General features: G+C 27.9%; 1 protein-coding gene across 2 annotated transcripts; it reads left to right on the top strand.

Moving 5' to 3' along the window:
- Window positions 1–1,495: 1,495 nt before the first annotated feature.
- On the top strand, window positions 1,496–18,073 carry LOC145182071 (DNA damage-binding protein 1-like). 2 transcript variants are annotated; one of them, XR_016444692.1, is made up of 29 exons: window positions 1,496–1,768; window positions 1,942–2,052; window positions 2,263–2,411; window positions 2,992–3,070; window positions 3,301–3,415; window positions 3,497–3,594; window positions 3,847–3,996; window positions 4,555–4,638; window positions 4,984–5,100; window positions 5,174–5,276; window positions 5,434–5,506; window positions 5,712–5,820; window positions 6,171–6,223; window positions 6,921–7,046; window positions 7,198–7,247; window positions 7,383–7,493; window positions 7,691–7,798; window positions 8,006–8,166; window positions 8,373–8,419; window positions 11,254–11,347; window positions 11,470–11,723; window positions 12,764–12,928; window positions 15,342–15,436; window positions 15,808–15,912; window positions 16,010–16,072; window positions 16,213–16,408; window positions 16,509–16,592; window positions 16,749–16,975; window positions 17,865–18,073. XR_016444692.1 is itself a non-coding variant. In XM_090065701.1 (29 exons), the coding sequence occupies exons 1-29, from the start codon at window positions 1,559–1,561 to the stop codon at window positions 17,943–17,945; spliced, it is 3,423 nt and encodes a 1,140-aa protein (XP_089921827.1). In that variant the 5' UTR covers window positions 1,496–1,558; the 3' UTR covers window positions 17,946–18,073. The 2 variants fall into 2 exon arrangements, 1 of the variants encoding a protein (XP_089921827.1); XM_090065701.1 differs by having other exon boundaries at window positions 11,249–11,347.
- The last annotated feature ends 1,224 nt before the right edge of the window (window positions 18,074–19,297 follow it).

Raw genomic sequence — 19,297 nt, 5'->3', positions numbered from 1 at the left:
TTATTATTATTATTATTATTATTTATTATTGTTATTATTATTATTATTATTATTGTTATCATTATTATTATTTTTATTATTATTGTTATTATTTATTATTTATTATTATTTTTATTGTTATTCATTATTTATTACTATTTATTATTATTATTATTATTATTATTATTATTATTATTATTATTATTATTATTATTGTTATTATTATTATTATTATTATTGTTATTATTGTTATTATTATTTATTATTTATTATTATTATTTATTATTATTTATTATTTATTATTATTATTATTATTTATTATTATTATTTATTATTTTTTATTATTATTATTATTATTATTATTATTATTATTATTATTATTATTATTATTATTATTATTATTATTATTACTATTATTATTATTATTATTATTATTATTATTATTATTATTATTATTATTATTATTATTATTATTATTATTATTATTATTATTATTATTATTATTATTGTAGTATATTTAGACTACTAAAAGAAAATGTTAAGCTTTTTATGGTCTTAGTCTTCAACTAAATGATTTGATTTACTTTTAATTGCTATTAACAGTTAAAATTATGAACAGCTGCTATCATAATTTTGCTTGTGAAACTTACTAAACTGTTCATAGTTTTATTTCTGAAACTTATTAAATTGAATTCCTAATAATAAATTTTATTTTGTTTTGCAATTGTATTTCAATTATATTTTGGGAGTTTAAGTATTACTACTGAGAGACTCTTATCTAAGGAAAATCAAATCGAATTACAAAGAAAAAAGTTATCATTTACAATGTTTTTGTTGGTTTCAGTGAGAAGTTGGATTTACTTTTTATTGTTTTGTTAAACTTTTGGCTGATTTTTTGCATACCACATGACAACCACATGACATCTGATGTTAATAAAAGAGTCTTGTCAAACTCCCACCTAGCTAAACTGTGGAAAAAAGGAATCAAGGGGATCAGGAAGCTTGTGAAAACCTAATGAAGTTCTGGTATTCTGGCCAACTAGATCAAAATTATTCAATTTTTGACTTCACAGGAAACAGAAGTTGCAAAACCTTTAACAAAATGAACTTCAGCAGTGCTGCTCAAATGAATTTAAGAAGCAAACATTTGTTGGTTAATAATCACATAAAATAAAATTTGATCTAAAAATGCATTACAAAATGAATATGTATTGTGGCTCACAAAAAAAAATTAACAATTCCAATATTTCATATATTACTCTTAAAGGTTGTAAAAATATCAGCCACTTTAAATGCCTACTAAAGAGTAATCACAAGAAGATTTTCGTCAAAAAAATTGCTTTTTGAAAGACTTACCTAAAGTTGTATTCTTCATTATGTGAGTCAGAAATTGAAGTTTTTATGTTTTTAAAGAAATTGAAGCAAAATAAGTTTTGAAAATTTGCTAAATCAGCATTTACTAATTTTGCTTCTTATTGGACTTTTTGTTGCTTATAAAGAATTAAGGTCTTTTACAATGAATTAATTTAAATTTCAGATGTCTTTAAATTTTGTAGAAATAATTAGTTAAAATATCAAAATGGCATATAACTATGTTGTTACAGCACAAGATGCAACTGCAATTAATGCTACAGTTACTGGTCACTTTACAGGCCCAACAGACTTAAATTTGATACTTGCGAAAAACAATAAGTTAGAGATAAATATGGTAACCCCTGAAGGTTTGCAGCCCAAACTTGATTTAAATGTTTATGGACGTGTGGCTGTTATGCAGTTGTTTAGACCTCCAGTGAGTTATTTTTACATTTGTTATAAATAGTTCTAAATATAATAGCTAAAATATATAAGCAGCTTTACATATTGAGTAGAAAACAAAAAATTCTGCTTCATAACATTCTAAACTTATTAGAATCTTTTAATTTCCTCAATAAAAAGTTTTGATTTGTTTATTTTTTAATTTAGAATGAAAGCCAGGATTTGTTGTTTATATTGACAGAGAGATTTCGAACTGCTATATTAGCATATAAACCAGAGACTGGTGATATTATAACAAAAGCTTATGGTGATGTTCAGGTAATAGAATTTTAGAGCATTAACTGAAAAAAACATTCAAATTAGGTTTGCAATTATAAAGATGAGGTAAATTGACAAGAACATTTTCATTAAGCTAACTGTAGGTTTAGTATTGTAAGCATTGATTCAATCTTAGGTCAAAAAAATCTTTGCTAGGGGTTAACTAATGATAACATGTTTTTGAAATATGTTTATATTTTTCTCATTTAGGATAAAATTGGTCGACTTAGTGATACTGGTATGATTGGTATTATTGACCCACAGTGTCGCATGATTGCATTACATATATATGATGGATTGTTAAAAGTTATTCCTTTGGATCTTGGTTCAAATATGGAATTGAAAGCATTCAATATTAGGTGCAGTTATTTATTTAGGTTTAAATTTGTTACTTTTAAAAATTTACAAATCCAACAGGGACAAAACTTGAATATTGATCTTCTATTTAACTAAGTTTTTGCTCAATTTTTTGTTCCCCCCTCTGAATTTTTCTTAAAAAAACACCAATTAGGTTCAGTACTTTTTTTTATTTAAAAAAGTTCAAGATGAAGAATATGCCTGAGAAATTATATAATTAGAATTGGTATAGATTTGCGTTTACATTATTTTGTCTAAACTTTTATTTATTATGTTATTAGATATTTCAAATTTCCCTTTGTTTTAGTGAATATTTTGTTCACTTTTTTTGTTAGGTTGGAAAAATTAAATATTGTTGATATTCAATTTTTTATTAGGCTAGAATTTTGTTTATAATATTAAGTGTTTTTTTTATTAGGCTAGAAAAATTTTAATTTTTTGATACTCAATTTTTTTTATTAGGCTTGAAGAACTTTATGTTGTTGATATTCAGTTTTTCTTATTATTAGGCTGGAATGTTGTTGATGTTCATTGTTTTTTATTAGGTTGGAAGTGCTTTTGATACTTAATATTTTTTATTAGGCTTGAAGAACTTTATGTTGTTGATATTCAGTTTTTACATGGTTCATTTACACACCCTACTGTAATTCTTGTGTATCAGGTAGTTACACTAGTTTGTTAAAATTTTGATTTTTTTGGAACAATTAAAGATACAATTAAAGATTTTGTTTATACATTTAATGTTAATCATAAATAAAACAATTTTATTTGAAAATGTCATGTAACTACTTTTGCTTATGTAAAAATCATTTCCTAGAATTTTTTTCACAGCTAGAACAACTGTGAGTGTTTAACTTAGTTTATACTATGATATACTGCATCTTTTTATAGGACCCACATGGCAGGCATGTTAAAACCTATGGCATCTCACTGGCAGATAAAGAGTTTAAGCGTGGACCATGGAAGCAAGATAATGTTGAGCTAGAAGCTTGTATGCTGATCACAGGTTTGCCTTATGATTTCAAACTGAAGGCTGTAAAATTCTTTTGTTTATTGGATAAATCTTACTATATATTTTCTTATTTAGTTCCCAAGCCAATTGAGGGAGCCTTAATAGTTGGACATGAGTCTATTACATATCACAAAGGAGAGACTTATTTAGCTGTTGCACCTCCTGCATTAAAGGTAAATTCAGCTTGACTTTATTTTAAAAATGACTTAATGGAAGTCAAATATTTCTAGGAAAAGAAAGGTGAAAACATTTGATGATTGATTTACACTGATGTATAATCTTCTATTTTATAAAGAAATAAATTTAACCTAACTTTTAAAATCTTTTGTGATATAAAAAGTTAAGGATTTTTATTATTTTATTTTATTTTGCTTATTGTTAATTCTAATTATTTCTTTCTTGTTAATATGTTTAATCTGCTATAGCAAAGCACATTAAGTTGCTATGGACGAGTTGATAAGGAGGGTCTACGTTATTTACTTGGAGATGCATCTGGTCGTATATTCATGTTGTTCTTGGATTATCAAGCAAAAGCTTCTGAAGTGAAAGATCTCAAATTAGAATTTCTAGGAGAGGTGATAAGAGTTTCTATAGCTTTTTTTTTTTTTTTGTAATTATATTTTTGAATGTAAATCATTTACTCTTGTTTATTATAGCTCACTTTCTTATATTAAGACCACACAGGAAAAACCAAACAGATCACAAATTTTAACATTATTTCTTGTACCCCTTTTTTTCTTCTTCCTTTATTAAATATTGATCTGGCCATGTAAAAAAAATTGTTGAAAAAATTATATCCTATAAAAGAATAGCCTACTTTCAAACTTTAAAATCCTTATTTCTAAAAAGTTAAGAAATGTGACATAATTGACCTAATCTTTCCTTTGTGGTTTTAATATATGAAACAAATATTGTGTTTTTCAGTTCTTTATCATTCTCTGGATTATTACTTCAGTAACAAAATAACAATTTTTTCATAAAGATTTCTAACTCCCTGTTTACATTTCCAAAATACTGTTGATTTAGATGTCCAATCTTTAGTTTTGTATCATCAAACTTCAATAGAAAAATTGTTTTGTTTTATGATTTATTTCATATCAGATTTGGTCCTAAGTTTATAATATAATTTTTAGACATCTATTCCACATTGTTTAACATATCTTGATAATGGAGTTGTTTTCATTGGCTCTTGTCTTGGAGACTCACAAATAGTAAAGGTAGTTGCTTTATCTATGAATACTTATATATGCCTCTTAATAAAGTAACATGATTAATGAACCATAAGTGTTACAATTTTTTTATGTCAATAAAAAAATTGAAATTTGAATAAATTAAAAAATACTCTAGAATGAAGAATGAAAACTAAAATTCAAAATGTAATGCAGGTAATAGAATAATTTACAGTATTTAGAAAGAAGGTTGTAAAAAACATGATCATTCTCATGAACATCCTCATGTCATACAAACCATGATCATGATTATACATCCTCATACTGAATGAAGCACAATCACTTTGATTAGTAAAATAAAGAAACATGTAATAAAATGAGTGTTTGCTTTAGTTGAACACAGAGCCAGATGAAAAAGGTTCATTTATTACTATTCTCCGCTCATTCACAAATCTTGGGCCTATTCTTGATATGTGTGTAGTAGATCTCGAAAGACAGGGTCAAGGCCAAGTAAGAAAGTTGTTTGCTTTTTTTTTTTAAAGAACCATTTTCTTAGTTGTAAGCATTCAGTTCTTTCTTTTAGCTTGTGACATGTTCAGGAGCATTTAAAGATGGCACTCTAAGAATAATTAGAAATGGCATTGGTATAAATGAGCATGCTTCAATTGATTTGGCTGGAATAATGGGTTTGATTTTTGTTTTAATGCAAGAAGGAAACTTTTACCAAAGTTTTGTTTCAAAATATGATTAAAATAATGTTACTTATTTTATGTGCAAAAAGTAAAATAAAAAATTGTTGGAAGATGTCAATAAATTTTGTTTTCAACTTTATGTTATTAATAGGATTATGGTGTCTAAAAGTAAACTCAATTGATCTTCATGATACAATGGTTCTCTCGTTTGTTGGTCAATCAAGGTATTTACTATCTTGTTGCACTTTTAAACTTTTATACAACTATATTTATTATTGTTATAAATATTTATACAATTATAGAAAATAAGGTTTACTAACTCATTAAATACTTGAATATTTGGTTTCATAAAATTCTGCATTAAAATTTCATAGCTGTTATACAAAACTGCAAATAGGTTTTTTTATCTTATGTCCTTGCAATTTTTAGAGTTCTTTCATTGAGCTCTGATGAAGTTGAAGAAATTGAGTTGGAAGGTTTTTGTAGTGATAAACAAACCACATATTGTGCAAATGTAAATTTTGATCAGTTGATTCAGGTAGAAAAAATATTTTATAAAATTTTGTTGCTATATTTAAAAAAGTTATTATACTGCAAATATTTTAATATTTAAAAAATATTTACATATTTCTTAAATAGTAAGATATTTATATTATTTAAAGTATTTTACTTAATTAAAAAAAATACTTATTTGGATTTTATGAATTATCATCACAATATTTTTTCTTTCAGATTTTTTTTTAAAGATTTTCTCAAGTTATTTACTTTTTTAAAAATGCTTTTTTTCTTTTTTTTTTTTTTTTTTTATATTTGCAATATTTGTTGTTTTTTTACATTTTTCCACTGTTTTTGCTGAATGCTTTCTTGTACAAGTATTTAATTGCATAGGTAACAGATGAATCAATACTGCTTATAAGTTGTTCAACAAGAAAACTTTTGTTGTAAGTTCCATTCTTATCAAATTTGCAAATTTTAATTTTATTAATTCAAAAGTATGACTTGTCAATGCTTAAAGATGTATATAAAATTAAGCTATACATAGATTTCAGTTTCTTTTTCTTTCATTCCTTTTTTTTTTTAATAATGATACAGTTTATAAAAACAAACGAAGCTTTTAAATACACAACAATATTGTTTATGTTACAAGTGAATATAAATAAGAAATAGAGAAGTTTATAACTAAAATGTTTTCTGTAAAAAACTTTTTTTTTAAATCAGTTTTGTTTTGTAAAAACTGTTGTACAAACTTTACAATGTTGAAAATTATTCAAAAGACAATAAACTACTTGATATTGAAATGTAACCATATTACTTATAAATAACTTTATCACTATGGCCCTTAACTAAATGTTTAAAAATTAAAAGTGATTGGCCAACAGTTTCTGGAATTTCAAAGTGATTAGTTAACAATTTCTGAATTTTTTCAAAAGACTTTGTTTCTCAAGAGTTTGTTTTATATTAAATTCTAATTAAATATTCTTTCTAAATTCTGATAAAAATGAATAAGATTCAAAACTTCTAACTTGTGATAGAAGTTTTTTCAGTCATAGCCACTCACTTATAGATGGTTATGACTTATTGTCAAATAATTTTGTTTAGTAACTGGTTATGACTTATTGTCAAATCTCTTTTGTTTAGTAACTGGTTGCCACCTAACAATAAGCACATCAGTGTGGCAGTATGCAATACTTATCAGATTGTAGTAGCACTGGGAAAGGAAATAATTTATCTTGAAGTGCTTGATGGCAGTATTAATCAAATAAGGTCAAACAACTTCTTTTTCTTTTTGTATACTTTATTTATTTTATTTTTTGTTTCTTTTTTAATCAACCAGTATAACTTTTCAGCTCATTTTACTTTTGTTACAAATAAATTTTTGTTATTTAATCAAATAGTTAATTTGTTGCTACTTTAGTCATTCAATGGTGGATTTTGAAGTAGCTTGTTTAGATATATCCCCAAAAGGTATATTTGCTTACTTGTCTACACATATACATAAAGGATCATAAAAATCAGGCTTGGTTTCTACTTGAAAGTAGTTAAGTTCTTGTTTGTGCTTTTGCTCTGAAAATGTTCTCTTTTATCCATCAATGTTTTTAGCAAATGAAGAGCAGTCTGATCGGTTATGTATTGGTTTGTGGACAGATATCTCTGTACGAATACTTGCATTGCCTACTTTGAAAGAACTTCATGCAGAAAAACTTGGTGGAGGTAATATTCCTTGATATCTTTAACAGCAGTGAAATGCACTAAAGAAAAGTTTATGCTTCTTATTAAATTAGTTATTCTTTTCTAAAAGCAAATAATTTGTTTCTTTGAATCAGACTCTGAATAACCTAATCTACAGTTTTTCACAGGCTTATTTATGCAACTTGATTATGTAAATTGTTTTCTTTCAAATTGTTCAGAAATGATACCACGTTCCATTCTCATGACAACTCTTGAAGAAAAAGAATATTTACTTTGTGCACTTGGAGATGGTTCTTTGTTTTATTTTTTGCTAGACCGTGCATCTGGTATGTTTCAAAGCCTTATATTTTACTGAAAATTTTTCAAAACAAAAGATTTCAAGAATTCAAGATTTTCTTTTTTTTACATAAAAAAACAAATATGAAAAAGTTTTTGAAATTCTTGCAAAAATCCAGCAAATTTCCTTTTTTCTTTAAACATTTTTATTTTAAAAGAAAAGTTAAAATTGTATACTTTATGGAAATTATCTTTAGGATTTCTTTCTGATCAAAAAAAAGTGTCTCTTGGCACAAAACCCACTGTCATACAGGCATTCAAATCAGGTTCATCCACACATGTGTTTGCTTGCTCTGATCGACCAACTGTAATTTATTCAAGCAACCACAAGCTTGTTTTTTCCAATGTTAACTTAAAGGTATTCTCTTTTCTCTCCAATTAAATCAGGTTGTGAGTTTTTTCATATTTTATGAGTATTGATTATGGTTTATATGTTTTATCTGGTATATACTCTAAAAAGGCTTGTCATAACGTTTATCTCAATTTTATCTTATTTTACTCTGGGATTAGTTCTTCATAACAACAAAACTTTTATTGCACTGTTTATATTTTTGTTATATTTAGGAAGTAAGCTATATGAGCCCCCTTAACTCACAAGCCTATCCAAACAGGTAAGTTGCATTAAATTTATAAAGTGTTTTCTTCAATTCTTTTGAGGTGATTAAAAAATTCATTATGTGGGCTCAACATCAGAAACTGTTTTTAAAACAATTGTTGATATATTTTTGTTTAGTAATTTTTTTTTTTTTTTTTTTTTTGCATGTTTACTGCATTATGATATTAAATAATCTACAATATGATTACACTGTGGAACAAAAACATATATATATTTTTTGTATCTAACTTTTTTAATTAAATTATGCTGATTTTGAACTGAGAAAAAATAAAAATTTTTACTAGCTCTAGTTTCTGGGATATACAATAGCAATAAATTAGTATTTCAAATTGTTAATTCACAACAGAACAATATGACATAATTTACATATTCTAATAATATTTAAAGTACATTTGGTTTTTTTTATTATAGATATATTCTAACAGTTTTAAACAAAGAAATCATGATCATCAAGCTAATAGGTATAAAAATGATTAAGGGGTATCTTCAAAAAAGATTGTGATCTTTTTGCTTTCATTTTGTATTTGAGTTCTGGAATATCCCTACACACAAACAAACAGTAATCTGCAAGCATAGCTTCATTCCAACAACTTTTACATCTTTGTTCTATTACAGAAATGTCTTGGTTGAACCTTTCCTCATGTTTATCACTAACAATTGTACAACTGGAGACATGTTGCATCCAAGTTGATGGTGTTTTTGCAAAAGTACTGTTACCAATTGAATGTAGTTATCATTTCTTTTGTTGCCTAAAAATTTACAAATCACTTGCTTGAAAGCTTTCCAAGTTTTCTTTTCATGTCCCTTCAAAACTTCATCAAATGCAGGATCTTTCAAAAGTTGATGTGTTTGTGGCCCAACAAAAACACCCTCTTTAACTTTTGGACTTATTTTAGGAAGTTTGTTTCTTAAATACCTAAAAGCCTGTCCTTATTTGTTCATACCTTTGATAAAATTTTTCATTAAGCCCAACTTAGCATGTAAAAGTGGAAGAAGAACATCTTTTGGATCCATGAGTGGTTCGGCAATTAAAATTTTTATCTGTGTTAAGATTTCTTGCAGGCCAGTCTTCTTTTATGTAATGTGAACTTCTGTCTCTACTATTCTACATACACAGAAAGCAGCAGTATTTAGTATACCCTAATTGCATTCCTAAAAGTATAGCAATGACTTTTAGATTACCACAAGTTTTCCATTTGTGTTCATTGTAATTGATTGAGTAGAGGAGAGTTTTCATGTTTGTAAGTCTCTTTAATGTGAACTGCACGGCAAATAGGAACAGAAGGAAGAAAAGCTCCATTATGGAGTAATACAGCTTTCAAGCTTAGCTTAGAAGAGTCTATGAATAATCTCCATTCAGTTGGATCATACTTCAAATTGAGACAATACATTAATCCAGAGACATCAATGCAAACAACAAGATTATTTTTCTTCTCAAAAAAAGAAAGCAAATTCTGCTACTGTCTTCCTTAATGTGAAACTGTGACATAAAGTTGGAGAAGATTCCATTCTTGATCCTAAAAGTTCTGCCTTTTCCTGTGATGAGTCCAGATCTTGAACAAAATCACTTAATTCTGCTTGATTCGATCTGTGTGTTGCATTAAATCAAGATCATAACACAAAATCAGGATCATTGGATGTGAAAGGCCTGTTTTCTTTTTCTTCTATTTCTACATAACTTTGTGGTGGAGTAGGAACTGGTAAACTGTCTAAATGTGGAATAGGTTAAATAACAGATTCAGATATTTAACTGTTCCTATTTTCTTCATTGACAAACTTGCCTTAATGGGTGCGGTCAAGCAGAAATAGCAGTCATCTGTATGACTTTTAGGCTTCCTCCAACCCATATGAACAATAAGAACTAAAGATCTTTTTATTTTTCAACCATACTTGTAGTGTAACCAAACAAGAGTTACAGCATATATGTGGAGCCCATGACTTCTCCTGGTCCCCTACCAAAGTAATGCTGGTAAGTAGTCTTCACAAGAGGTGCCATAGATCTTCTATGTGATGAAAATACTATTTTACGACAAATGTAACAAAGATTGTCCATTAAATTTATACACTTCCTTGGCATGTTGGTTTGTTAAATTTTACACTAAATGGTTTGTTGGTTTGTTAAGTTTTACACTAGTAAATCAGAAAAAAACTAAGAATAGATCAGGCCAGAAATTTTAGCAAACACACATAATTCATATTGCAAAATGATAAACCTCAATACACAAATATGAATAAAACATTACGGATAGTCAAAAATGAAAAAAAAAAGAAAATTTATACCCTTGAAAAAAAATTTTTGCTTTTATTTCTTAAGCTAGAGCTATGTGAGTTTTAATGTCATTTTCAAATTCAGCAGGTAAAAATACATATGCAATAACTAATTTTGATTCCAAAATAAAATCACTGTTGAGCAGTGTTATTACTCAAAAAAAGAAATCTGACAATTATGATAGCACAGCTAAAGAAAGTGTGTGACTCTTAAGATTTTAATTGAAAATAAACAGTACACTCAGAAAATAAGATTTTTGTTGAGAGAAGCAGTATTGTTTATCTGAAGTAAAATTTTATTTGATTTGATTTTATATTTTGTCTTAGTTTTGCATTCTAGTGAAATGTTATAAAAAAAATCAACTTATAACAATCATTTTTGCTCTTTAAATGAATGTTTTTGAGGATCACAAGATTCTTAAAAATCTCTATCAGCTGTAAGAAAATTAATCATTATATAACTGTAACTCAAAGCTTTTTTTAACAAAAACTTCAGCTTGATTCAAATTTTAACTGGTTTGTAATCATTAAATTTTTATTCTTTTTTTTTGTGAAGTTTAGCTATTGCAGATAAGAATTGCCTTTCTATTGGTTCAATTGATGAAATTCAACAGAAGTTACATATAAGATCTGTACCACTATATGAATCTCCCAGGTTTGCAGTTTATTTTGCTAGTAGCACAATATATTTTACATGCATTTAAGGTTTAAAGCTCTAAGTACCTGTCTTTTACATAACTTTTGTAAGTTTATTATTTTCCATTTTTTCATTTTAAGGCGTATAGTTTACCAAGAATCAACTCAAACATTTGGTGTTATATCTTCTCGCACTGAAGTTCGAGATCTCAATAGTGGTAAAAATATAGCTCAGCGTCCCTCTGCTAGTATTACTGCATCTTGTATAACATATAGCTCTGGTGACAGTAGTCAGGGAAACCTTACAGGATCTAGTAAAGACTTCGAAGAAGGAGCCATAGGGATGGAAGTTGAAGTTTCATCTTTTCTGGTGTTTGACCAACATACCTTTGAAGGTATTTACATTTTGAATTCATGCTTGAAATATAACTTTAATGTTTTTTTTTTTTTTTTTTTTTTTTTTTTAATGAAAATAAACCCCCAAAAAGTCAGTCAAATGTAAGAAATTTCAGAAAAGCCAGAAAGCAATTTAATAAGTTAATCTATTTTTCTTAATATGCCATAACAAAATAGTACTATAAAAAAAATTTATACAGCTATGTGAAATAAAGGAACTATTTTCTGCACTGTTAAATATTATTTTAAGTTCAAGTGTAAGTAAAAAAGTTCACTGAACTTGATGAAAATATGAGACAAATATAAAAATAATTGCAAAATATAAACCCCAATCAAGTTTCTAAATAGAGAAACAAAACAAGGCTCTTCAGCTAGACAACATGGACTGTACAAGTATCTTTTTGGTATCATGTAATTATATGCTTTAAATAAAGAAACCAACATAAAAGAGAAGCTAAAGTTTTGTTACCTAGAAAAATTCGCAGAAAAATACTTGCATGGCACAGTAATTGTTGGTATGAAAATACTAAACTTTTCAATGCTACTTGAACTATGAGGACCAAAATGTAGACAGGAATGTCAGCTGCCCTTTCTTATTGTCTACAATAAACCTACATTATTACAGTCTGAACTGGCTTCTTGCTATTATGCCCACAAGAGTCAAGATTGGTATAAAAATATAACATCAATTTTTAGCTCTGAAATTCAATTAAGCCTTATTGGTTTTTATCAAATTAGTTTTGAAAAAAAGATACAATTTCAAAAAATTATTAATAAAAGGATACATAGTTTTTGATTTCAACCCTTCTCTTCTTTGTGAACCCTTCTCTTCGTGAAGCACAATAAGTTATTCTAAGTGAAAAAATTTACTATCAGGACAAAATTCAATAGAAGTCATTCTGTAAAACATTTTATTGTACTGTAGAAAAATGTAGACTGAAAGAAAAATGATTTTATTTAGTTACACATGCATATCAGTTTCTTGAAAATGAATGTACTGTAGAAACATGTAGATTAAAAGAAAAATGATTTTATTTAGTTACGCATGCGCATCAGTTTCTTGAAAATGAATGGGCAACTTCATTAACATCTTGCGTCTTTTCAAATGATCCAACTACTTACTACTGTGTTGGCACAGCAATGGTATATCCAGAAGAATCTGAACCCAAAGAAGGAAGAATTATTTTGTTTCAACTATTTGAAGGTAAACGATCAAACATTGTTCTTTGTTTTATAGCTCATATGTATACTAGAAATTATAATTCATATATATATATATATATATATATATATATATACACTACCGTGCAAAAGTCTCCGCTCATGTGTAATATTTGCAAGGAACAGTAAATGCAATACATTTTAGGATGATTTTAAATATATAAAAAGAAAAAAATGTTAATATAAAAAGTTGATGAGGCCAAATCATAATTTTGCATACTTTTTCCTTTTCTTTTTGTTTCAAATAATTTTGTTTACCTTTGTTTTGTTGAGTTCTGCTGCTAAAAACATGGCAGAAATTTTTCTATATGAATAACCTTTTTCACGTAAAATACATATAAAGTTCTTCAGTATTCTTTATTAAATTTAAAACTGCACAAAAGTTTTAACCAAAATATTTTTTGTAAGCTTAGGTTTGACAGTAGCATGATACTTTCCGGCATGGTAAGGATGTTTTCAGTAATTTTAATTGGTTGCTTTTAATAGACTTATGTTTATATTTATACTTGAAAATGGCATTAGTGTGCGCATTTAATGTCTTGAATTTAATAAAGAATTTGAGAAATGGTGAAAGTAAAGAAAGAATATTGTGAAGAACTTCGTGGCAAAATATGTATTTTACGTGAAGAAGGTTATTCATATAGAAAAATTGCTTCCAGGTTAAAAATATCCGAATCAGGTGTGAGATATGCTCTACAACGATTGCATGATATTGGTTCCAACAGTGACAGATCACGTTCTGGAAGACCAAGAGTTACATCACGGCAAGAAGATACGTTTATTGTTGTGTCCAGCAAAAGAAATAGAAAAATTCCAGCCACAATTTTAACAGCAGAACTCAACAAAACAAGGGTAAAGCCAGTATCAACTGATACTGTAAAAAGAAGACTAAGATCAGTCAACTTAATTGGACGCATTGCTGCACGTAAACCTTTGTTGAGGGCAGTAAATAAGAAGAAAAGATTGGAATGGGCAAAAATGCATAAAAATTGGGGATTAGAAGATTGGAAGAAAGTTCTATGGACAGACGAGAGTAGGTTCGAACTTTTTGGTACCCGACGTCGCGTGCATGTTAGGCGTTTACCTAATGAAAGAGTGCTTCCTCAATGTATACAAAGTACTGTAAAACATGGAGGTGGTAATATTATGCTTTGGGGATGTTTTGGCAATGGGTTAACTGGAGATTTACTTAAAATCACATCTACCATGGATAAACACATGTACCATAATATTTTGGTTAAGCACGCGATTCCATCTGGTATTCGTATAATTGGGAAAGGATTCATCATGCAGCAGGACAACGATCCAAAATATGCATCTGGATTATGCAAAAATTATTTGAAACTAAAAGAAAGGGGAAAAGTTTGCAAAATTATGACTTGGCCTCCTTAATCACCAGATCTATCACCCATCGAAAAGTTGTGGGATGAACTGGATCGGAAGATCAGAGAAGCAGGTGAAACATCTTTTATTAATCAGCAAATGCTATGGGAACGTTTGCAAAAAGCTTGGAATGAGATAACAGCGGAAACCATGAATAAATTATTAGCCCGAATGCCAAGATTATGTGCTGCTGTTATACGCTCCAAGGGGTCTCATATTGATGAAAATAGAATTTAACATTTACAACTTTGTATATTAACATTTTCTTGATTTTATATATTTAAAATCATCCTAAAATGTATTGTATTTACTGTCTAATTCATTGTTTAATAAACAATTAAAAATAAACGCAATTTTCTTGCAAACTTTTGTTACTTTATTGAAATATTACAAATGAGCGGAGACTTTTGCACGGTAGTGTATATATATTAGAAATTATACTAATATTTCCAGTAAGAAATTATAGGTAGAAGGAATATGTTATTATTATAGTACAAATTAAATAATTAGTTAGGCTTATTTAGTATAAGTTAAAAAATTGCTGGCAAACCACTTCATACCCACTAAATGGAAAACGCCACAGAAAAAACCTTATTTATATCAGCAACATAAAAGCTCAATATTAGGAAAAGGGACATTATTACATTGTTATTATTACATTGGACTTACCAAGAAAACCCTCAAAGATTGTACAAGTATAAAAATTCTTTTATTTATAAAAGTGTAAGGTCAACTCCACTGAACTTTCGAAATTCGTATGGGATTGTAAAAATAAGAGTATACTTATATAGTTTGTATTACAATAATAACCATATTCGTTCTACTTATAATTTCTTATCGGAAATAATATTAATTCTTTATATATATATATATATATATATATATATATATATATATATATATATATATATATATATATATATATATATATATATATATATATATATATATATATATATATATATTTATATATAGCATAGTTTGTCATTGAGTTGTTTATTGTTTTGTTACAGGAAAACTTGTGCAAGTTGGCAGTAAATCAGTTAACGGATCAGTATACGTTTTGCAGGGTTTTAACGGAAAGTTATTGGCTGGTATCAATAGCTTGGTACTGTTTTTATTATCACTCTGTTTAATATATTAATTTAACTTATTTTTATATATACATATATATGTATACATATATATGTGTGTGTGTGTGTGCGTGCGTGCGTGCGTGTGTGTGTGTGTGTGTGTGTGTGTGTGTGTGTGTGTGTGTGTGTGTGTGTGTGTGTGTGTAGTTTGTTTAACATTAGACAGTAAACCATACAACAGGGGGTTTAATTAAACAATTTTTGATGATGTCCACAGTTTCACTTAATCATTTGTTTGAATTGTCGAGAAACTTATTTCACGTTGAATGTTAAAATATAATACCAAAGTTTGTTATACAACAAATCAGTTTTTAATATTGTATATTTTTAACGTCTTATATTTCAGGTGTCAGTGTATGAATGGACAAGTGATAAGGAATTAAAACAAGAATGTTGTTATCACAATACCATACTTGCTCTGTATTTGAAAACAAAAGGCGATTTTATCCTCGTGAGTTTTCATATTTTGCAACTTAAAAAGTCTTGCATTTGTTTAAGTACAATGTTTCCTTTTTTTTTTTCTCTTTCTTTTTTTTCTTTTTTGTCAGGTTGGCGATTTAATGCGTTCCATGACACTTTTAGCGTACAAGCCGCTCGGCAGGCTCGAAGAAGTAGGCCTTTTTCCAAGCAATAATATTTTTGTATTTTAATCAGCGTAAATTTTTACCCTCTTTAGTCCGATTTCCCTGGTTTTATTTTATTACATCATACTTTTTAAATGAAAAATAGTGCTACCACAAATCTAATTTAGATTGCTCACGATTTCTCTCCAAATTGGATGACAGCAGTAGAGATTATTGACGACGACACTTTTCTCGGTGCAGAAAATTCCTTTAACTTGTTTACATGTCAAAAAGACAACTCGTCGGTGAACGATGAAGAAAGGCATCATCTGCAAACGATTGGGAAATACCATTTAGGAGATTTTGTAAATGTTTTCAGACATGGTTTGTGCCAAATACTCGTTCTCTACTGGCTAACTATTGCAAAAATAGCTATCTAATCCTTTTAAATCTTTCAATGATTAAAATTTTTATAACTATTTAGGTTCTTTGGTGATGCATCATACCATTGAACAGTTAACACCAATTAGTAGCTCAATATTATACGGAACAGTGCGGGGGGCTATCGGTAAGATTTATTTGTTTTGGTTTGTCTTGAACTCTTTACGATTAATATGTTTTGTAAATGTTTATAAACATGATAATATATTTATAAATATGTTTTATATTTACGATAAAGGTAAAGAAGATGAATTTAGTTTTGCACATTTCCCGTTTAATTTAGGATTAGTTGCTGGTCTTCCTAAGGACACATTTGATTTTCTATCTCAAGTACAAAAAAAACTTTCGAAAATTATTAAAAGCGTCGGCAAAATCGAACATGAATTTTGGCGCTCGTTTTATAACGAACGGAAAACTGATTCAGCAATCGGATGCGTAGACGGAGATCTTATTGAAAGTTGTTTGGATCTGACAAGGTCACAATTACAAGAGGTCGTAGCTGGCTTAGAGGTAGTATTTGTGATGCGGTTTAATAATTTTTATAAAAAGCTTACTTTAAAATAGAAACATCGATACTCTCTGACAAATTCATGACGATTTTCGTTTTTCATCGTATTTGCATTTGCATGAAAAAACTCAATACTACAATAAGATATGATTTACCTAATAACCTAGAAATTGGTTTCATTCCTTGCAACAATTGCGAGTGACGCTATTTTATACTTTCCAAAAAAATCCTAGAGCAAAATTTTGTTTTGTGAATTATATATACATGCATAAGATTACTTTAGTGTTTGCATATAATTACTTTAGTGTAAAATTTATTTAACGTTATTTGCTTATTTTTGTTTGATCTTGTTTTTCGTTAATTTTTATTTTTTACTTTTTTGGTTTAAGCGCTCAATCCTTTTTACTCGTTCGACTGATTTCATTAAAAAACCATGCTGTTCGTTCTGTTCCCTTTTGTGTATTGGTTTTTTTTTTAAATGTGCATACTTTTTTACTTTCTATTTATAAATATTTAAGTAAAGCGATGTTCTCTTCTTCATTCTTTTTTTATTTCATTTTTTTTTTATTTTATTTTTCTTTGTTTCAAACGTTTTAAAGCGCAAACATCAAAGCGAATCATCAACGAACTATCGATTCAATTTTCGACCTCTTTCTCTGACTCGTTGTATACGCACACAAAGGCTTCTTTATTATTGAGTTAAATATTTATGAACCTGGAAGTGGTCTTCATAAGCTCGGTCTACACTTCGGTTGATGATGTTATGTATTTTTCACCTTGCTTTTATCATTGTATTACAATGATCATATGTCATGGTCTTAATATTTTTCCGCCTTTAACACGTATTTTATATTATTACCGAGTTTGGTATAAATTTATTGTGTTTTTTAGATTGAAGAAGCCGGTATGAAGCGCGAATGTACTGTAGACGATCTTATAAAAGTAGTGGAAGAACTCAGCCGAATTCACTGATTAAAAGTTTTTCTTTTAATCAGATGGCATTGATACGCATCAAAGATTAGTTAGTCTTAAAAAATGAAAACTTTCGTGGTGTATATAAGAATAACATTCCGAACAAAGAAAGCTATTTATATTTTGAATGTGGGAATCTTCTTTTTGCTTCATCCACTGTCCTACGTTATCTAACTTGTTAATTACCCTGTCCCTTATTCGGGTTCGCTTAAATCTTAAGAATTATTTTTTTTCTAGAGTACATCGACTGATTTTATCAGTCATATATTACGTGTTAATCATCAAAAGTCGACAATAAAATGATAATTCTGCATTTTAAAATATTTATAAAAGTTCAGTTTAATTTCAGTTTAAGTTTTCTTATCAAGTTTTATTTGTCGCATATTCGATATTCTTCGAGAATACTTTTTACTTTTGCAAAGCTCAATAAATTGGGGAACTTCAATTTAATTTATCGTTTTGTAATCATTCAACGAAACGAGAAACAATTGTAAATTTAGTTTTTATTCTAATCGATGGTCAGTTTAGAGACTTACTCAAACAAGCAGAAGAAGGGAAAAGTCGTTCCTTTAAAAGCTCTCTTGAACTCCAAGAGAATGCCGCGTTTTTCGACCATCACCTTCAATGCAGAAAAAATCTGAGATTGATGATAAAAGAAAATCTTTTTTGTCGCTTAATAAATTTGTTACAGATCGTTACAAAATCGGTTCGATTTTTTTTTTTTTTTTTTTTGTTAATTTGCGTGAAAGAGAACTCTCTATTTTGTCTGTTAATATAAAAAAATTAACTCTTTAATTCCAATACAAGTACTGGAAAAAATAAAAATTTAATCATAAAGCTAGTGAAAACATTTCTTGATAGTTTAAGCTTTTGATGCGCTAGGTAGCACTGATGTTTAGATAAAGAGCGACTGTAATGTAAATTTAATTTTCTACAGCTCCACCTACTCTTGCCACTTTCTTTCATTTCATTTGTTTTTAATTCTCGACGTGCCTCGCGTGTTCTTTCCCCTTTTAAGCTTAAAAGTTTGATGGTTCATTTACAGTCTCATAACTACACTAGAAAGTAAGACAGCATTTTTTATAGGGTTTTGTTTTTCGAGTTAATTTTTTTCCTGAACTCTTATACCTGAATTCTTTTGCGTCATTATAATATCATTAACATAAATAACATGCATTTTTAATCCTCGTGTCTGTTTTTCATCTTAGAAATTATTTTCTCTTACATCAAGACTACTTTTCTAGCACTGAAATGGCGGTAGTTTTTGATCATTTTACTCATGCTTATCTTAATAAAGTAATTCATCATAGATACCATTAGTGGATTTAAATAACAACAGAAAATCTGCGAAT

Source organism: Hydra viridissima, unplaced genomic scaffold, assembly GCF_058129835.1.
Source record: "Hydra viridissima isolate aposymbiotic clone 2 unplaced genomic scaffold, HvirCarnegie_v1 scaffold_10, whole genome shotgun sequence".
Taxonomy (NCBI): Eukaryota; Metazoa; Cnidaria; class Hydrozoa; order Anthoathecata; family Hydridae; genus Hydra; species Hydra viridissima.
This window is presented reverse-complemented; position numbering and strand designations above follow the sequence as displayed.